This window comes from Rhineura floridana, chromosome 10 (assembly GCF_030035675.1).
Source record: "Rhineura floridana isolate rRhiFlo1 chromosome 10, rRhiFlo1.hap2, whole genome shotgun sequence".
Classification (NCBI taxonomy): domain Eukaryota; kingdom Metazoa; phylum Chordata; class Lepidosauria; order Squamata; family Rhineuridae; genus Rhineura; species Rhineura floridana.
In genome coordinates, this window is record NC_084489.1 from 35,443,710 (window position 1) to 35,463,660 (window position 19,951).

Consider the following 19,951-nt stretch of genomic DNA (forward strand, 5'->3'; position numbering starts at 1 on the left):
TATATTAAGTAGTTTGTTAGTAGTTTATTAGTAGTTTATTTTGAATGTCTGTGTTTTAACATGAAGTTTTTAAGCAGTGTGCAAGATTTAAGCAAGATAAATAAAATCCCAGTGGTATGACCCTGGATTTGGGGGCATGGCTATAGGGGCGATCATGATGCACTTCACAGCTGTTAGGAATTGCCCCCAAATGTGCTTGCACTCATTTATCAAATACTGGCGAAGAGTGTGAAGTGACAAGAAGATTGCCAATACTTTGAACATTGTACATTGCTCAGAAACTGAATTAGTGCGCAGCAATTGTTTTGCACTCTGCACTAGCTCAGAGTCTAGAATCGTGCCTTTACCAAATAAATGCTATAAAAAGGTCACCCTTCTAAATGAAGGAGAAACAAGCCTACTGCAACTGAATGGCCAGGAAGATTAAAATGTTCCTCTACAGCCTTTTCTGTGTTACCTTTCCTAATGTCAAATTTGTGTCCATTTATTCTCTTGCATAGACGCTGTCCAGTTTGTCCTATGTACATCCATGAACATTTGCAGTTCTTAAAGTGACCATCCTAAAAGCGAATTCCAAAGACAGGACACAGTGGGAGACTGCTGAGATACCACTATAACCACTGGACCGCACACACCTTTTCCTAGGTTTAGCCCAGCCCCCCCTCCCCAGAAGCTGGAAAATCTACACCCATCACTCCTGACATCTAACAGAATGCCATTCAGAGAGTGGGAACACCACCTGAACAAGCTGATCTGTTCTTTTTTGTGATTGCTGACATAAACTGCTTATTCTGCCCTCAGAATAATTTCAACAAGAAAACTTTGCACATTCAGAAAAGTATTCATATTCCTGCCGCCCAGGGCTCCTGCTGGGAGGAAGGGTGGGATATAAATCAAATAATTAATAAATAAATAAATTCCTCCAGTCATCACTTTAATCATCCCAGGGTGAACTGGAACTGGCATTGAAATCAGATGCCTAGTTCAAACTCCTGTTACACAATGCCACAATCAACATACACAGTACAGACCACTAACAGTACCACACCTAAGTGCATGAAGAAGAGAATCAGGCAGATTCAGAAGAAGATAAAGCAAGCCACACATTAAAAGTGTACAATTTTAAGGAATTAAGTACAATGAGAGAGCAAAAAGAAAGAGGGGATTATAGGTCCTCTCTTCACCTTTGTTCCATCACCCTTTGGTGATTTCTACTGCACAGCTTTTGCAACTGTATGTCAAACCTGGCCTCAAAGACTTGGCAAGGAAAGAGATAAATTCTGAATGACCTATACACCAGGAATATCCAGAAAGGGAGTGCTTCCAGACTGGGTCATTGACATCAGGTGTTTTTATTTGTTTTTCAACCTACAGAATTTTCTACAGAAAGTGTAAAATTGGATTAAATGGGGACAAAATACGGGCTGGCATTTTGATGCCAATGACATCATGTGGACCCTGTGAAAAACTTGAAGCGCCAAACAGTTTTTGAGAAATGTTGGTTAGGCCTCAGTTCATATTTTTAACATGCTTTCTGCAACTATAAAGAGTAGAAACTCTAGATGTTGTTTTCAAACCTAATGAAAACTTTAAAATGCAATTCTGCTGCTTCCCATAAGTTCATTTCAAAACAAAATCTTACAAAACTTATAGTCCTGAACTATTGCTTAACAACCCTCTGCATTTTCATGGCAATACACAAAACACTCAGAGAGAATCAAGAGTTCAAAGTGTAAAACAAGTGGGGAGAAATCCAGAGCCCTATTGGACTTTTTTCTGTCAGTGGTCTCATAACTTGTTGAAATTAATTAAAAATCAGCCATGTTCACAGAGTATTTGTAATCCTATTAATAACCTTGACCCATACTCTGACCTTCATCTTCTGCAGTTTAAATGTTTTAAAAATGCCTGGCTAATTTTTAATTAATTTAAGAAAATTAACATTGAGGTCAATGATAAGCGTGGACATGCTCAGTAAGAATCAACTTTCAGGGTTCTAAAAGCCAGACTCACAGCTGTTTGGCTCAGCTAATCAGGGGGCCATACCCACACCAGACCTTTATTTCACTTGAGACAGTCATGGCTTCCCCCAAAGAATCCTGGGAAGCATTGCCTGTTTATTTTTTAATTATTCTGATTTTATGAGTATAGTTTCTTAATTATCAGAAACAGTTTAATGCTATTTTAAATTAGAGTCATTTTAAGTATACCTGTCTACATTTTTAATTATGTCTACAATTTTTAAATATATTTGTCTATATTTATCATTTATGTATTATATACTTTTAACTTTGGTAGGTTTTTAATTGTATGGTTTTTTTATCTGGAAGCCACTGTGAGTTCCAATTTGGAAAAACGGCAGGGTATAAATAAAGTTAATAATAATAATAATAATAATAATAATAATAATAATAATAATAATAATAATAATAATAATAATAATAATAATAATAATAATTTGTGATGGGTGCTGAGAGTTGTTAGGAGACTCCTGTTCCTTTGACAGCGCTCCAGTGGCCAGAGCGATTTAACAGTCAGCCCCTCTTCTGGGGACTGCAGCTCTCCTCTCCCCTCCCCCCTTCTTTTCCTCCCCCAGTGGTCAGTTTCACCTATCTTAAGCATGATTCCATGGGAGTAAATCCCACTGAACTCAATATGCATGCAAATGATCAGACTAGCCTTTCTCCTCCCCCCTCTCCTCTCTCTCCTTCCCTTCCCCTTCCCCTCCCCTCTTTCTTCCTCCTCCCCTGCCCACTCCAGCCCTCCCTCCCTCTCCTCCTCCTCTCCCATGGTTAATTTCACCTATGCTAAGCATGATTGCAGAGGAGTAAATCCCATTGAATTCAATAAGCATGGAAATGATCAATCCATTCTCAGCAAACTTGCACAGGATCCCATTTCTTACCTCCCGGATTAAAAAGCAGAGAAATTCACTAACAGGACAAAAAAAAAAACCTTGCGGTTTAAGAATGTACCTACAGCCAACAAATATTTCTATCAAACTTTAAAAAGCAGGAAAATTGGGCAGTGAATGCACCAGGAGAGCAGCAGACCTGACCTCTTTTCTGCAATATTGTAGTGCCCTACAAGACTGTAAAAGACCAACCCAACTTGTGTTTTCATATTTACAAATGTGTAGGGCACTACAATATCTCAGAGGAGGTCAAGTCTCCTGTTCCCCTGGTGCATTATAGCTGCCCAATTTCCCTGCCTTTTAAAGTTTGATAGAAATATCTGTTGACTACAGTGGGGCCCCACTTTTTGGCGGCCTGCTTTTCGGGGTTCCACTAATACAGCAGCTTTCAATTAGAGTAAGGCCCCACTCATATGGTGCTTGTTCCGCTTTTATGGCATTTTTCAGGCGTCGGGCACCATTGACAGAGTTTTGCTTTTCGGTGGGTTTCGCTTTTAGGTGGGGGTCTGGAACAAAACCCACCATATGAATGGGGCCCTACTGTATAGGTATGTTCTTAAATCGCAAGAGGTTTTTTTGCTTATTAGTAAATATTCTACAGGACAGTTGAGAGGCAGTGTTGTCTTGTCAATAACTAACTGGAATTGGACTGGGAAGACTCAGGTTCAAATTCCACCACTATCTTTAGGAAACCCTTTCAGTAAAGGGGAATAATTAAGCTTCAATCCTTTATCTTCTCACTTACTTGGGCCTCAATCCCCATCAAATGTGATAAGGCTTACTTTTCAGTGGATCTGTATAGGATTTCACAAGTGACCTATCCAAAAGAGTTGTTTTGAGAGAAAACACTTCGTCTGCAATCCTAAACACACTTGCAAGGAAGCAAGCCCCATTTAAGGCAGCACAACTTACTTCTAAGTAAACATAGCTTGTGCTGTAAGAAATTAAAACAGTAGCAGTGATTCAGGTAACTTGTTAGTTGTCTGAATTAACCAGGCAGTTGGATATTTCCACAAACTATGATTAGCTGATCTAGTATTACAGACCATGAATAATGCCAATCCAGCCTTTAAAAGAAGGACACGGTCATATCTTTGTACGAATATGACTGCTATTTTATGATACAAGATGCAAAACACCACCCTAAATTGTGAGCAAATGCATTACTTTGCTATTAATATTAAGGACAGCCTTATGAAACATTTTTCTACCCATTTTGGCCATGTGCAAATGAATTTACCCAACCATAGCTGAAAGCTAAAATCAGAATGATGTTTTGCCAGGGGTAGTATGAAAAATCTTTATACAATATTACTAAGCAGTTTCAAATAAGCTTTTGGATTCATACAAAGGCATTAATGTCTAGTTTCCTAGTACCACAACATAGCTATGTATGCCTATCTGGCCTGTCACCTGGAAATGGGATGGTATCTTTACACATCCATACCTAAGAATAAAGTCCAGCCCTGTCCTACAAAAAGCACAAGAGTGTACAGTGCCCATCACCACACTGCACAGTAATTCAAAAGGGCACAGCCAGTACGAAATCACTCCAACATCACAAAATCAGCTGCAACAGTGAAGAGAAAGGAAAAAGGAAAGGAGCAAAGAAAAAGAACATGAAGTACAGTAATTGTTAAATATAATTATAAGAAATTCAAGACAGAAAACATTGTGTAGTTCTCTACCAGTGTGACATGAGTACACAGAATTTAGTCCAAATGAATTCGATAAAAAATATTGCGCTTAGGAAAGCAATCCATTTTTATCCCTAACAAATCCTGGACAGACAGCCATTTTAAGAAAAGCATTATGAGACCTATTAACATATCCCATTTCATAAGACAACAAGACTTGCCTCCTTTGAGAAAGACTCGTTGTACATGAGCTTCCACTACATCCAATCAAATACCAACACACTAATAAAACCTGGTCATTTTATTTGTCTGTAACAATCTGCAAAACCCTTTATGGATTCTTGGATTTAAAAAGTACCCATGGGCTTCAATGAAACTTACTCTCAGGGATTTACCCTGAAAATGTCAGCTGAGTTTTTTTAGCCAGATGTATTGCATGGAACAAGTATACCGTATAACGGCATATTTTATTTAGTGAACTGAAATTTTATTTCAGCAATGAAATCTTCTGTCATGTATATATTTAGGAGAGTCTTACAGTATTCACCTTTTTCCTGAAGCTTTAAAACCTGAGCCCACTACTAACGTAAAATGCTTGCTTGCTCTGTATCTGGGTTCTTTTGACTGCTTTGAAAAGTATGCACTTTAGGAAACATTTTTCTGCTTCCTGAGGTTTAGGTAGCTGTCGTATAAACAAAAACTCCAGTAACAACAGCAAGTCCAGTCTAAACAGAGACTGGCAACCAACTCAAGGAATTCCTGTCCTTTGTTATAACATTATATATTTTTGCACAGACTAAACAATCCCTCTTAAAACAAATGGCGATAGTTTTGAGTCATTCATCTTCTAATTTAGTTGTGAAATAGGGCTATAACAGATACATTGTTGATACATTGCAAAAAATTATTTGCACTTTATTTATTTAACAAACAGCTCATGAAATTGTTCCAAAAATTCTAAGCAAGTGGGGTGAGGATAGAGAGCACAACTCCTAGCAATGAGAACACTTGACCATTTTGTTCCTGGGTGTTTCCCTTCTCTCCACCTCCATTCACAAATCAGTATGGAAAGATAGCTCTAGTTCTGGAATGCTCCATTCATTAAGCCTTGGCCGCAGAAGTCACTACCCTGCTTTTTTAAGATAAAGGGGGGGGAGACAAATAAAACAGTGCTTCTCTTTTGAATAAAGATGTTTGTCTGTCATAGTACTATACATATACAAAAGAAAAAAACATCTTAACACATGTTACTTCACAACAGGGATAAGGTACCTGTGGCCCTCCAGATGTTATTTACTTCAACTCCCAATAGGGCCAATGAGCATGGCCAGTGGTCAAGGACGATGGTAGTTGTAGTCCAACAATATCTGGAGGGTCACAGGTACCTCATTCTTACCTAATAGCCATAATATACCTATGATCTGCCAGACTAATTTGTGGGAAAGCTGTAATTATCCTATTTTAGTAGTTCCTTTTTAAGTGTCTTTAGCAGAGTTACTTTGGGATGATCAGAATCTCTCAACTTCTTTTAAAGTATCTCAAGTGTAGATGGTGTGTACATCCAGATGTGCTGTTAGTCAATCAAAGTCTGTAGCTGATATAGCTGTTAGAGTGACTGACTAAAGCTGGGGAGACCCAGGTTTGAATCCCAACTCACCTATGAAGCTCACCGAGTTACCTTGAACTAGTCAATACCTTTCAGCCTAAGCTACCTCACATGGTTGTTATTGTGTGAGGATAAAGGGGAGAGAACCACATATATCACCTTGAGCAATTTGGAGGATAAATAAGAAATGTATTTGTTATATTTAACCTCATGCTTAATTGATGATTTTAAAAACTATTCTGTATGGAAACATGCAGGAACAATGTTACAGAGAGTGACATAAACTTTAATAGGTTATTTCATGATAAATGTTACTAATCCATTGTCTCTTGTGGCATCTATCTCCAGAAGAAATAGGGAAGATAAACTAAGTTAAGCTAACGGGACGTAAGAAACATGAATAGAGAAAATGTTACTGCTTTTCCAGTGTACATGAAGAAATGGAAATATTGTTCAGTACACACAGGATCTCCATGCAGAAATGATGCTAGCCTGATCTAGCAGGTTATGCAGGCAAGCTAACCTACATGCCACAATCATTTGGAAGTGGGGGTTGGGCTAAGCCAATAGTGGGTTGACAAAGCAAAAGGCTTTCCAATTGGCTAACAACACACACACACACACACACACACACACATATATATATATGAAATGTATTGTTTAATATCAACCCACTATAGGAGTTGCAAAAACATTACATACAGGAAATAAAGAAAACAGTTATCAATTAATGTAAACATATACACAAATTGAATACATTATCTATAACCCCTCATGCTCTCCATATTTCTAAAGTAGCTGTCGATAGATGTCCTTGCATATTGTCATTAGATGCATATAAAATAACAATATATATTGAGCCTGGCACACTATCCAGTTTAAAGAATGCAATAATGTATAAGTTAATACAAGCATAAGAGTTGTATACACCAAAGGTGAAGCCAAATTGTAGAAGAATGGAAATGGAAGGAACTTCTACATTAAAAAAACAAACTGAACTTTATAAAATTATTGTAAGTAATATATGCATAAAATGTCACATAAAAAATAACAGATAGGACCCTGCTTGAAGCTTGTAGTGTAACATCCCACTCCTAAACTGCTGCATTAGCTTCAGAGAAATGACCAAATGTTACATTTATATCCTACCTTTCCTCTAAGGAGCTCAAGGTGGCATACAATCATAGTTCCCCTCTTTTCATTTCATCCTCACACCAATCCTGTGAGGTAGGTTAGGAAGAGAGTCAGTTATTAGCCCACAGTTACCTAGTGAGCTTCACAGCTGAGTGGGGATTTGAAACCTGGTCTCCAGGTCATAGTCTGACACTTTAACCACTATACCACACTGGCTCCTTTTGCACCACTGCAGCTATAAGAGTATAAGAGTATCCTAAGAATGACCAAGTGGGTGGCATAAACATCCAGCGCTGTTCCACTTGCCATTTAATTCCATACAGCACTGCACTGAAAACTCTTGTTGCAATCTGGAGGATCCACGTGGTAAAACTACTCTAGGGATTACAGATAGGCCATGGAGAACTGCATCACAGACATGGTCTACCATGGGAAGTAACAGATAGGTCAGCCTTTTGAAGGCACTAATCCCCTTACTATAAATCCTGAGCACAGCACAGAGTCCAAAAGAAGTGGCGGCAGCTCTTAGGATTCTACACATGCAGCCATGTCTAGCACTGAATCAAAGATCAGGTTTCAGAGCTCGCACATACGGCCACTTCTGCTGAAACTGGGACACTACCACCAAATCATAAAGCCTGCTGCCAAAGCAGAGTATTTCATAAGAACAACCACAACACTGGACAATATAAGAAGCAATAAAATGAAAGGAGGAGAAGAAAGACAAAAGGTATATAGCAGGATAGTAAGAAAAACCCATCCCCCAGCCAGAAAGATAAGCCAGTCACTGTTCATGGAAATGTAACAAAAAACATTGAGGGATGAACTGCAGAATGCCACTGTTATTGTCTGTATGATGGGCATTGCTTCAACAACTATACATTATTTGCATAAGCATGCACTCACATCAAATTTTGGCTTACATTTCAACATCAGTTTTTAGTATATTACTCAGGAGCTCCAGATATACTCAGCAAGCAAAAGCACAATTAAACAAAGATTAGTTTTAATAAATGTGAATATAAGTATATGATGTTAAAATTACATTAGAAAATACAGTTATTTTACTATCGCACAAATGTTTTGCCAAACTCTTGAATTAACAGCCATGCATTTTGAAAAGAATAGCTTATCTGTAAACTAGATAAGATAGTAACATTTAACTGATGTACAAAATTTGTATATTTGCTTATGCTACATGTGTATGGGAGAGGTATTTGCATAAGCTTAAATATGGATATCCAGAATCAATAGTATATTTAAAATTGGGCACCAACAGCTTTTACATATTTTACATTGGTGCCCTTGAAAATAAATTCATTCTGAATAAATTCCAAACCTCAGATCATTTGAAATTCCTATGGCTATAAATTCTAAAGACACTTACATGGGAGTAATGCCCATTGTACTTGGTAGCACTTGCTTCTCAATAAACACACAGAGGACCTGGCTGTAAATATGGCTGACACTCCAATACAAAATAAACATGGGCCCAGGCACCTAAAAAGTATTCACTGGAGCTCAGGCCATGTTGACCAATAATGGGAGCAATAATACTACAGAGATTATGTGAAAACAAACTTACGTAATATGAAGCAATGATGCCCTAAAAATGTTAGGAGACAAATCTATAGTTTTGCACTCATAGTTGGATAGACGAACTCCATAAGAAGTCATAGAGATGTGAAAGGCAAAATGCATTTTAATATTATCAAATTGTGGATTCCCATTCTAGCCTTAAAATAAGGTATGGTTTGGAACAATGCATATTTAATCTTACCCTTTCAGAACATAAGCTTGGTACATAAATTAATGACACACTGAACCCATTTAACAAGCTCCAAATAACACTATCATAATTGCTGTATTATTGGACTACCAGACAACATAATCACACAGTTAGAAATTAACTCTGGACTTGGGTCAAAACATATTTTGGCAGACTAAATGAATATTAAATTATACCTGCACAGGAAGTAGCAGAAGTTTGCCACTGTACTGCAGATGTCTGTCTCACATGCACACTGCTGCAAACAGTTAACAAACCTACATCACCTCTCTCTGACAGGAAGGGTGGGTGCATAATTGTCAAATGCGTTCTACCACCATCTGTCCTTGTCCTCTCCTTGATACTGAAAACAAGATCCTGCAGCTTTTTGCACAACTTGAAATTTGCTGCTAATATGGCTATTCATTCAAGAAAATTTCACTCACAAGAAGCTATTGAAAATATCTATTCTTCACAGGGAGATAATTTTGGCTATAGCTTTGCTATATGTATAGTCATACATATGGCAATTCTACTATTTTATGTAACGTTAGGTGCAGCTCAGCTCTCCTTTTAATCACCAGGGTGGATCATATGCATTTCAGCTATTGTGAATCCTATGTCCGCAAAAGACAATTTTTTAAAAAGCCAACTGTCCTTTTTACATCTAACAAGACTTATAGCCAAAAGTCAGTCATTTTATTTAATCTATGATTAACCACCAGCATTGTCTCATCTTCCCCTACCTGTACCAATAATATCTTCAAAATAATTAAGAAAGTCTGGGACAGCAAGTAAAGCTGTCATAAACATTTTCCTGATGGATGTACTATTACCTTTAGAAGGGTGTTCATATTTTCCCCTTCATTTACATTATCATTTGTTTTCACATCACTTGCTGTGGGCCTGTCAACAGGGTACAAAATTGTTCTGCACATCCAGCATCCATCAGCAAAAACCTACCTAATCTGAAATCTTTTCATGGCAGACTAATTCCATATTTTACTAGGCAACAATGCCTTCCCCCTTCCATGTCAGGAGCACAACTTCTCCCTTCCCCCATGTCCTAACTTTACCAGCTAGCAACCCTCTTCACACACACAATCTCTCCACTCATATAATCAAAACTCAAAGTCCAGGTTGTGTCCCCTGTCCCGTTGTAAAGCCACACCCCTTTCTCCTCAAATCAGTAGACACATTTAGCCCACACTGCTACCCAACAAATGATCAACTCAACTCAACTGGAGCTTAGTCTTTTTCCATGCCCAGCTCCATCACCCCCTTCCCACCAAATAGCAGAGAATCCCAGGTAGCACATCCTCTTACCTTGATGATGCTGGTTTTCCTGGGGTTACCAGATTTGCCATCTGGTTGCAGGGTGGAACATCCTCTCTCCATAGCAGGGCTGCAAGGCTGAGCTGACTCCGTGTCTTCTCTGGTGCCCACCAGAGCACAGTCTCCATTGGAGACCCCATTGCCCGCACTGTCCAAGTGGATTCTTGCAACCCCTCCACCTCCTCCTTCCCCATCTCCTGCTTTGAATGCCACCTTCCCCTGTGCAAGTCTTGGAGGGGAGGTTATTCCCCCCCTGCTGGTGCCACCCCCCCTGCTGCCAAACTCCGCCATCAACCTGGCGGGTTCTAAAGAAATAATATTTCCGACCCTCCTCTTCTCCTTCCTCCTCCTCCTGCAGTAGCTTGTTGATGATGGTATGCTTCTTCCGCTTTTTTTTTCTCCGCCCCGATATATGTAAAGGATCTACTGAGGCGGGTTGCAAAACTCTCTCCTCTGACCGTCGGTCAAACTGCAAAGGTTGTAAAGAGTCTGAGCGATCGTCGAGATCCCGGTTCTGCCAGCATCAGCCGTGGCTTTTCAGCACCTGGGAGAGGAAAGGGCGGACAGGACGAAGGAGAGAAAAAGGAAATGAAACGTGACAATCAGCTCTGAAATGAGGCGTGCGAAAGAATACAATTAATAACAATAACACTTTTTTAAAAAAAATACGATGAAGTGCATGCATTAAGGGAGCGGCAAAAATGCAACCTTACACACACAACACGGCGTGCACAGAGAGGTGAAGGGTAGGAGTCCACCCCGAAACACAACAACAAAGACGCTCTCCCTGAGGAAGGGGGGAGGAGACAAGAGATCACACCCCCATTAGAAGCTAGAGGCGCGCGCGGCTGTGGGTGCATCTGCGGTGCATCTACGGGTGCGGCGTAGCAGCATTGCAAAAGGCAATCGCTGCCACCGCCACTGCTACTAAGACCGACTTCAAAGGAGCAGTAATTATTTTTGCATTATCTGGAAGCGGGGGAGGAAAAGCGATAACAGACTTTGAAAGGAAGTAGCACGGTCCACTTCCTTATAGTATAGATGTCTACACCGTCCTCCTCACTGTTAGCATTCCCGCGTGCCAAGGAGCGCCTACCTCTTCGAAGAACACTCCCGCCTCTTTGTGGCCTCTCCTACCCTCCGCTAACGCAGGTCAGGGCACTGCAGCGGGGGCTCTGAAGCGTTCCCGTGTTGGCCCTCCCCCCGTGCGTTTGAGGGACAACAGACGCAGACAGCATGATTTTTATGTCTCGTACATGTATACACGCCCCTCTTCCTCCAGCATCAGGGGCGCCTATGTGCCAAATATTTGCATGCGCTGCTCTTAAGTCTGCTCCTCCCCGCCACCAGACCGTCAGGCAAGCGCGCGCACACGCGCGCCCCCCTCCCCAGTTTCCGGGCTCTATCGCCCGCCCGCGTCCCAGGGCAACACTTCTCCCCCTCACACACACACTGTCCCCAAAACCGTCCCTCCTCAAATGCACGCCACAAACCTCTTTTTCGGCTAGCTGTCAGTTTTCCCGCCTCCCGATCCTCTCTTGTCTCTCTTTCCAACTCCCCCGCCCAGGAATGCACACACCTCCACGGCAAGGTGACAGAAGTCCTTGCTGCTGCTCTTGGTGCGGCCGCAGTAACAGCAGGCTTCCCCTCCCTTCCCGCTATAGTCGCCGCCTCTATGCCTGAAGCCGGATACGCGCAGAGAGACTGATTCAAGTGGCTGTGCTATGCTTTCCCTCGGCTGTGCCTTGCCGTTGGAGAAAGGGTGACGGGGGGAGGGCGGTAGTGGCGGCTGCCCTTGTGGGCTGACTAGGTAAGCGGCAGCTGCAGTATGAGCCCCCTCCTATGAAAGCCGAGGCTGAATGCCCGCAACAACCACAACCCCCACCCTCCGCATAATAGTATGCGTGTGTGCTTTGCACCGGTGCCGGCCGGGCCTGGCCCAGTGAGTTGTCAATCACAGGGACGAAACCCGCTCAGATTGGGCAGCCGCCCAGCACTCCCTCCGGCAAGCCAAACACACTACATTGGGGCGGAGGGAGGGAGAAGCCAATCTGTCAGACAAATGTTACCCAGTCAGGGTGAGTTGGCTCTTTGCCTTCACAATCCCTCTACTTTTTACCTAAGCTCACGAACAGCCTCTGTCCAAAGAAGCAACTGGTTATTTCAATCCGGAAGGTCAGCCTTGGGCACTCTTCCCCCATTTTTCCTAGTGTATACTTGCTTTTTAAGGCATCTTCCTCCTGTGTCTTCTTCCAGTGCTATTTTCCTTGGTCTCTCATTATTTTTTTAAGCTGCCCTTTTGACCTTGGTGTGAACAACTATGAGTGACAATAGCACTTTCACAAATGTCTGTTTAATTGTTTTGTTTTCATTTTCCACCTCTATGATAGCATATAAAACCTAATTTGGCTTGAATGTACATCCCATTTAAAACTGACCCTATCCCACATTAATAATGTGCAGAAAAAGGGATAATTTCAGAGTAAAATGCATTCTCAGCTTCACTCATAAAAATGCCCTCAGGACTTTCAGTGGTTAATCCATCAGACCATCTGGATTCGGTTAGAGTCACATTCCTGGACGATCAATCCTTTTCCTGTCCGTTAATAGCATCCAAAGTATAAATCAGATTGAAATGGATGGATGTACATGCTGTGTGCTCAAGGACATATAGATATGTCCAAAAAGAGACAAAGAGCAGACAAAACAAGAATAAAATAATGAGTATACTGATGTAAAAGCAGGAGTCTGATTTTTGTTTACACATGCTTTTCCATAAACCAGCCATATCATAACAGTCCAAAGTACTTTTTTTGATGTGCAGTCCATCAGCTACTTAATTACCACAAAGCCTGCCCATAAAAAAGCATACTTGCATTTCAGGTCAGTTATATGATTGTATTAATAATAAAATATTTTGTAGTATTCTACATACTGTACAAAATGCAGAAGTGATCCTTACAAAATGGGCAGCATAAATGTTGCATAAGATTTCCCTCTTTCACTTTGGATTAATTGATGTGTAATAGCTACTACCCATTTGCCGTTTACTCACTAACATTAGCACAAACATGCCACAAAAGAGTTGTGGGAGGGAAACAACTCCACTTCATCTCTCTCTTTCACCACCTAGATAGATCATCTGCACTACAAAAGTATACAAATGTTGGTTAAGGAGCAACTAATATGTGTTAAATGAATTTAGTAAGTAGGTAAACATCATGATAAAGTTGAAGAGACATTAGATGGTTTGATAAAGCAGCTGCAATGAGGGTGAAGAAGGATTATTAATAGCACATGGCAGAATGGAAGACTCTGCAGTGGTCCCAAAAACACTTTGCAAAAGAAGCAGATGCTGTGAGAGTGTTTAAAACAGGAAAGGAATAACCTGATAGCAGAGAGCAAGAGTGCACTTGGAAAAAGAGAGGACTGCAGTTCTCAATACACTTACTAGGGAGTAAACCCCATTGAGTATAGTGGAATGCCTTTCTAATAGTAGGATAGGATTAATCATGAACTTTCTTCTGAGTAAACAAGTATATGATCGCTTATTGATGTACTAGACAGAAGCAAGAAGGGGGATAAAAGCAGGGTGAAGAAAAGAGAGATCTGGAACAGACTGATAAACTGGTTGCTTCAAAGTGACATAGAAATCCACAGGGGGTCAGTATAGAAATTTTAAGAGATGGACTGTAGCACTGGATATAGAAGAGAAAATGCAGACCAGAAAGAAGCAGCAAAGCTTCTCAAAGAGCGTTTTAAAAAAACCGAAGTGCAAGTACATATATAGCAGTATTATTATTTATTAAAATTATATCCCTACCCTTCCTTCCGAAGGCAGCCTATGACAAAGACAGTATATAAGAAATGCAAAAGAAGTAATAGCCTAAAAGACTTTTAAAGCAAATTATAACACAACTATGATAACAGATAACTATCTTTCCAAAAGAATTAATGAGATGATGGAGAATGAAATTCCAACAGTACTTCATGGATTTGAGAAATGAAGGGAAACCACTTTTCAAAAAAGGAATCTTCTTTAGCTGTATCTCTTGCCAGTCTAGTCTGATGCATTTACTTTTCAGACACTGAAAAACCAAATGATAACTGTGGGCATTTACAAATGTACAGTTTCATCATATCCGGTCCCCTGACTTAGATCAATGCAGATATCCCTGTACAGTGAAAAGAAACTAAGAGAAGGAATATCTACCATTTAAAAGACAGCAGACCAGCTGAGAATAGGACAGAAAATAGATTTTGTCAGGAAAGAAAGATAGCTGGAAACTTTGTAATAGCCATATTAGTGGAGTAGAACAGGTTCAAGACAGATTAGAAGAGGTCAGCAAGATATTTGGAGAATAGAAAGAACATGCTTTGCACCTAGAGTTGAGAGACAGAGGGAACAGGGCGTGGAAACTAGGGAGAGGAAATGCAGAAGACAAAAGGAAGAAGGGTACAAAGATGGTCTTATGGCATTTATGCTCAGTCATATCAATCCTCTTTGAAGAAGATGTCAATATATTTGGCAATGAGACAGAAGACAGTGAATTTTAGGAGCAAATCAAACACAGGAAAGCTGGTTGAGAATATCATTGAGAAAGGGAAGCTAGAACATAATGGATGATGAGGAATAAGAACACAAGAAAAACCCTGCTGGATCAGATCAAAGGTCCATCTAGTCCAGCATCTTGCTTTCACAGTGACCACATTTATTTATTTATTTATTTGTATCCCGCCTTTCCTCCCAGCAGGAGCCCAGGGCGGCAAACAAAAGGACTAAAAACACTAAAACATTAAAACAAAACAACTTTAAAAACATTTTTTTAAAATGCTTTAAAGACATCTTAAAAAACAAGGGTTAAAAACATTGTTTTTTTAAAAAAAAGGTTTTAAAAAAAACATTAAAAAGCAATTCCAACAAAGACGCAGACTGGGATAGGTCTCAACTTAAAAGGCTTGTTGAAAGAGGAAAGTCTTCAAAAGGTGCCGAAAAGATAACAGAGATGGTGCCTGCCTAATATTTAAGGGGAGGGAATTCCACAGGGTGGGTGCCGCCACACTAAAGGTCAGTTTCACATGTAGTGCAGAACGGACCTCCTGATAAGATGGTATCTGCAGGAGGCCCTCACTTGCAGAGCGCACTGATCGACTGGGTATATAAGGGATAAGACGGTCTTTCAGGTATCCTGGTCCCAAGCTGTATAGGGCTTTGTACACCAAAACCAGTATCTTGAACTTGGCCTGGCAGCAAATGGGCAGCCAGTGCAATTCTTTCAGCAGCAGGGTGACATGTTGGCAATACCCTGCCCCAGTGAGCAGTCTCGCAGCCGCATTTTGCACCAGCTGCAGCTTCTGGACCAACCTCAAGGGCAGCCCCACATAGAGCACATTACAGTAATCCAGCCTGGAAGTTACCAGTGCATGGACAACAGTGGTCAGGCTATCCCAATCCAGAATCGGCTGCAGCTGTCTTACTAGCCGAAGCTGGTAAAATGCACTCCTAGCCACTGAGGTCACCTAGCCACTAAGGTTCCGATCCTATCTTCAGGGTCATTTTCAGATAATAGGATTAGGTGATTTTCTTTCAGCCCCCTGGCAGTTGTGCTGTGGGGCAGGGCTGTGAAGTCGGAGTGTCGTGGAGTCAAAGTCGGAGTCGGAAGCAATTTTGGGTGGAGTTGGAGTCGGTAGAAATGTACCGACTCCGACTTCAAAATAAATTTTGATTGACAAATTTTTAAAAATATAAATTCAAAATGTCAAAGAAGCTTCCCATGAAGTCAGCTGTAGTTGAGCATTTTACCATAACTCAAGATGGAAAACATTTTGTGTGTCAGTGTATGACACAGGACCCAATGAAGACAAATGCTGTGATGCCAAGATCAGCGCATATTCAGGCAGTGATAAAAATGTTCCTATGAGAGCTTCCAATTTAAAAAGACATTTACAGCCTTTTCCAGGGCTGTGGAGTTAGAAGCAATTTTGGGTGGAGTCAGAGTCGGAGTCGGACAGTAGAAAAATAGAGGAGTCGGAGTCAAAGGTTTGGTGTGCCGACTCCACAGCCCTGCTGTGGAGTGCCGGAGGGTACCATCTTGTCCTCCATACTGTTTAACATGTATATGAAGCCCTTGGGAACGGTCATCAGGGGATTGGGAGCAAGGTGTCATCAGTATGCTGATGATACCCAGCTATATTTCTCTGTAACATTTGAATCTGGAGAGGCTGTGCAGGACTCAGTGGTGGGTTGAATGAGGACCAATAAACTGAGTCTGAATCCTAGCAAGAAGGAGACTTTGTGGGTTGGTGGTTCCTGAATTTGGATAATTGGTCAGTTGCTTGCTTTGGATGGGGTCATGCTCCCTCTGAAAGAGCAGGTCCGTAGTCTGGGGGTGCTCCTGGATCCATCTTTGTCACTAGAGGTGTAGGTGACCTCAGTGGCTAGGAGTGCCTTTTACCAGCTTCGGTTAGTAAGACAGCTGTGGCCGCTTCTGGACTGGGACAGCTTGACCACTGTTGTCCATGCACTAGTAACCTCCAGGCTGGATTACTGTAATGTGCTCTATGTGGGGCTGCCCTTGAGGTTGGTCTCGAAGCTGCAGCTGGTGCAAAATGCGGCTGTGCGATTGCTCACTTGGGCAGGGTATCGTCAACATGTTACCCCACTGCTGAAAGAATTGCATTCGCTGCTCATTAGCTACCGGCCAAGTTCAAGATTCTGGTTTTGGTATATAAAGCCCTATGCAGCTTGGGACGAGGATACCTGAAAGATTGTCTTACCCATCGGTCACTGAGTTCTGGCAGTGTGGGCCTCCTGCAGATTCCATCTTAACAGAAGCTCCATTTCGCACAACATAGGTAGCAGACCTTTAGTGTTGTATCATTGACACTTTGGAATTCCCTCCCCTTAAATATTAGGCAGGCACCATCTCTGTTAACTTTTTGGTGCCTTCTTAAGACCTTCCTCTTTCAACAAGCCTTTTAAGTAGAGACCTTACCCCAGTCTGTGTCTGTGCTGGAACTGCTTTTTAATATGTTTTAAAGCTTTTTTTTTAAGCTGTTTTTAAGATGTTTTGTTTTAATATGTTTTTAGATAATTTGTTTTAATATGTTTTTAAGTCTTTTGTTTTTAAGATGTTTTAGAGTGCTGTTTAGTGCTTTTGTTTGCTGCCCTGTACTCCTTCTGGGAGGAAGGGCGGAATATAAATTTAATAAATAAATGAATAAAATAAATATGTAAAAGTCATAATGTATACTACCCTATACTGGAACCTAAGCACCACTGATAGGCTAGCCATTGTTTTGCAAATGAGCCTTCCTGCCATCTTTGAACAATTATTTTCATGGCTATCACAAAAATGTAAGCCAGTCCTGATGAGGGGATCATAATAATAACTTAGAACTCTAGATCCCAATAACTTATGAATATTTTAATGATAATTTCATACTATTTTTATTGTATTTTTATATTTTATTGTATATATTGCTATGCACTGCTGTGTTATATTGTATGAACTGGTGGTATAAATACTTTTATAAAAATAAGTTAAATAAATATTGCACCTTCTTCTGCTAAGGATCCCAGTTTATCTCTGAGATTGCAGCCTTATAAATTTTCACTATCATTATTTACATGTTTATGTAACACAAGCTGATTTTTCCAATAGTTTTGCAAAAATTTACACAATTTGTTAATTGTTCAAAAGAAGATTCACATCTCTATATCACATCCCAGGTTGAACCACCATGAGTCACTATTCAAATATAAGTTGAACTGCTCAAATGTCCAGTCAAAAGTGAAAATCATCCGAAATAATCATCACAATGTTTTTAAATGGTTTTGAAAATCCTCATTCATAGATCAATCTACAGCAAATATTTCTGTGTTTATTTTTGCCTGGCCTCCCAAGGGAGGATAGAAATCTAGTATGTATTCATTTCAGTTGTACAGTTTCTCCATTTCTGATGTCAGCAATTATCTTGCCAGTTTGAAAGCTGATGACACACTATACTCCAAGGGGAGTGAGTGATAGAGATCACAAAGGAATTAGTATCAGTCTGATAAGTGGCAGACAAATTACATATTTTCTATTTTAGTCTAATGGCTGCTTAAGTATGACATGATACATACCTCCTGGAAAGGAAAGGAGTCCAGGCCCAGGCATAAAATACTTTGGGAAGTCTGTCTTTGCTGAACCATTAACATACTTCATTTCCTCTTAAGGAAGGTTTTGATGTTACTGTAGTATGTTAATACACCAATCTTTTACAGTAATCTGTGAGTAGCCAGAAAGTTATAGACTAGTTAGGCTAATGCCTGTTCTAGGGAAATTTGTGAAAATGAGAGCAATCTTTTGCAGGTCTCTGAGAGCATCAATAAGTATGTGAATCTAGTAACTATTATATACTTGGACTTCCAAACATGTTTGACACCTCATCAAAGGCGCCTTGGCAGTCATAGGATAAGGAGACAGGTTCATTTATAGATCAGTACCTAGTTAAACAACAGGAAGCAGACAGTAGGAAAATATTGTATCAACTGAGGGAAATAAGCAATGACCTCCCAATTGTCTATACAGGACCAATGCCAAACTTATCCTTAAGTGATCCAGAGTTGTATATGACTATATGGAACTACCCTATACTGAGCCAGGACATTGGTCCATGTAACCCAGTGCTGTGGGCAGGAAACAAAACAGCAAATGAGATTCAGTGCAACCATATATACAGTGATGGGGCCGGAACTAACGGTGGCTAATGAGGAAAGAGATATTGAAGTCATGGTGAATAGCTCAATATAAATGTCAACTCAGCACTCAGGGCTGTGCCATCTGAAGTGTTGCCCCCTTTCACCTTGTGAGGATCAATATACCTGTCTGACTCAGTACACAACTATATACTTCCTTTAGATGAAGTCTGAATTTAGGGCTGGATCCAGCTCCAGAGGGGTTGAAAAAGTAAGTTTGGGGTAAGAAAACCTTTTAACAGAACACTGTGGGACTGAACTTGGGAATATATATAAGAGAGACAGGTCAGATCCTAAGGGTGATCACGCCCTAATATGATACTGATAAACTGGGCTGGGCTATGCAGATAGAAACTCAAAGAATAGGAAACTGAATCAGAATTATTGGTCCATCTAGCTCTGTATTGTCTACTCCATTTCCCATTGTCCCTGACCATTGACCCTGCTGGCTGAGGCTGATGGTAGTCCAATAGCATCTGGAGGGCATCACATTGGCTGTATCTGGTCTACATTGACTGGCAATGGCTATATAGGGTTTCAGACAGAATTATTTACTAGCCACACCTTGCATGCAAAGAATGTGCTTGGCACAATCCTCTCCAACCCATATCCTGGAGAAACCTCTTCAGAAGCGGCTTGGGTCTCCACTCTGCAGAGAAGCCTGCTCCAACTGAAGACCTGGAAGGGCCTGCAGTAGTCCAAAGGCAGCTTGAAGAGCCCAATTTCAGGGATGCTTTGAGTGTCCCTCACCCAAAACCACTTCTATCCCATCCTTAGCTCTGTTGTGATTCAGTTCTCCCCAACTGCTCTCAGG

General features: G+C 40.7%; 1 protein-coding gene across 9 annotated transcripts in view; it reads right to left on the minus strand.

The window, feature by feature from the left end:
• Positions 1–19,951, minus strand: part of PLCL2 (phospholipase C like 2) — a 216,895-nt gene that overhangs the window by 130,967 nt on the left and 65,977 nt on the right. For 4 of the 9 annotated variants that reach the window (XM_061587414.1, XM_061587412.1, XM_061587405.1 and 1 more), the window contains exons 1-2: positions 11,888–12,225; positions 10,386–10,938 (exon numbers count right to left, since the gene is read on the minus strand). In XM_061587414.1, coding sequence (XP_061443398.1) covers positions 10,386–10,685 — 300 coding nt within the window. In that variant the 5' untranslated portion in view covers positions 10,686–10,938; positions 11,888–12,225. Of the gene's footprint in view, positions 1–10,385; positions 10,939–11,490; positions 11,637–11,887; positions 12,226–19,951 lie in introns of those variants that run through there. The other 5 variants (XM_061587406.1, XM_061587409.1, XM_061587411.1 and 2 more) reach the window with 3 other exon arrangements.